The sequence below is a fragment of the Priapulus caudatus genome, unplaced genomic scaffold (genome assembly GCF_000485595.1).
Source record: "Priapulus caudatus unplaced genomic scaffold, Priapulus_caudatus-5.0.1 Scaffold13, whole genome shotgun sequence".
NCBI lineage: Eukaryota > Metazoa > Priapulida > Priapulimorpha > Priapulimorphida > Priapulidae > Priapulus > Priapulus caudatus.
Window position 1 is genome coordinate 516,402 of NW_014577074.1, and position 1,466 is coordinate 517,867.

The 1,466-nt window shown below is 33.5% G+C and overlaps 1 protein-coding gene across 1 annotated transcript in view; it reads left to right on the forward strand.

The window, feature by feature from the left end:
• LOC106808203 (threonine aspartase 1-like) overlaps nt 1-689 on the forward strand; it is a 3,876-nt gene extending 3,187 nt beyond the window's left edge. Inside the window, exons 2-3 of the mRNA XM_014810814.1 lie at nt 218-338; nt 494-689. Coding sequence (XP_014666300.1) covers nt 218-338; nt 494-546 — 174 coding nt within the window. The 3' untranslated portion in view covers nt 547-689. The remainder of the gene's footprint in view (nt 1-217; nt 339-493) is intronic.
• The last annotated feature ends 777 nt before the right edge of the window (nt 690-1,466 follow it).

The following is a 1,466-nucleotide window of genomic DNA, read 5'->3' on the forward strand; positions in this document are numbered from 1 at the left end:
GTTATATAACATCACAATTTATGATCAGGTGTAATCAATGTAATAGTTTCTATTATTATTTCTTCAAATGTCAGAATAAATAGTTGAATCACAAGGCAGTAAGAGGGTTGTTATAATACTGTGTAGCAATGCATTGCAAGTTGAGACTAGTAATGGTTGCTACACCACGTTATTAGAAATTTGTATGTAACTTATATAAAAGAAATGTGTTTTTCAGGATAATATTTGGACCAATGCAGGCAGAGGTTCTAACCTAACAATACAGGGAACAGTGGAGTGTTATGCGGGACTCATGGATGAGAGGTCACTAGGATTTGGTGCCGTAGGAGCCGTACCAGGTATACTTGTGAAAGAATGGGAATTTGTCGTTTTTGTTGAAGGCTGTGAGAAATCTGACCTATAGTTTTATATAATGAAGCAATATATAATTTGATAGCATTCATATTTTCTGAATTTGCAATATATTTTAATAACATTTCAAAAATATTTGCAGATATACAGAATCCAGTGCTGGTAGCCCGGAAGTTATTAAGCCAACAAGGCTGAATTTTGCCAAGAAGGCAATCTCTCTCTAGGGCGTATTGCCCTGTGGTAAGAGCCCGGTTAGTTACCTACGACGAGTGTGGTATTATGATGGTGGTGAAGAATGTACAGTCACATCTCTATATAATGATTACTGAAAGGGAAAGCGAGGAAAGGTGAAATATTATATATAATCAGGAAGTCAGGTTGTTTTCTCGACCATTACTGAATGTAACAGTTTCATAATAAATCCGTTAGATAGTAGCCCGCTTGCTTAATCTGTACGTAATTCTCAAGCGCTTCATATGATGTCACACAGATAGGTACTTAGTAGTAACACTAGGTAGTAGTAAAATGAAAGTGTCAATGACACTGTAGCTCACCACACAAAAGGACACAAATGAGTGAGTGATTTACAAGTCCATTGAAGGAAAGTCAGTTTTAATTGAGCAACCATCGACGTATTCATAGAAACGAAGAGTATATATGGGAGAACTCCCATTATATACTCTTGATAATTATGTGTAAATTTTTATTGTGAAAATAATAAATAATATTACATATAATTATAAATAATTTATAAACAAAAATGAATACACAATTTGTGACGGTAGATGTGCTATACCCGCTTTGATGTTTCTTAGCATAAATCATTATATCATAATAAAAATAATATAATAAATAAATAGTATAAATCATATGTTCATAGCAGGAATTTAGCATTAAAGAATATTGTCAATGAAATCTTGTAAAAACGAACCAGACGAGTGTGACACCTACAGACTGTTTGTTATCTGTGTCTATATAATATGCTATATATATTGCCAAACCCTACCTAATTTGCCTAACCTGATTTTTTTTAAATATCAAAACCCTAGCCCTTATTCATTCACATACCAAAAATGAGCACACTCCGTTGTACCTGAACTGACTAATGCAATTCC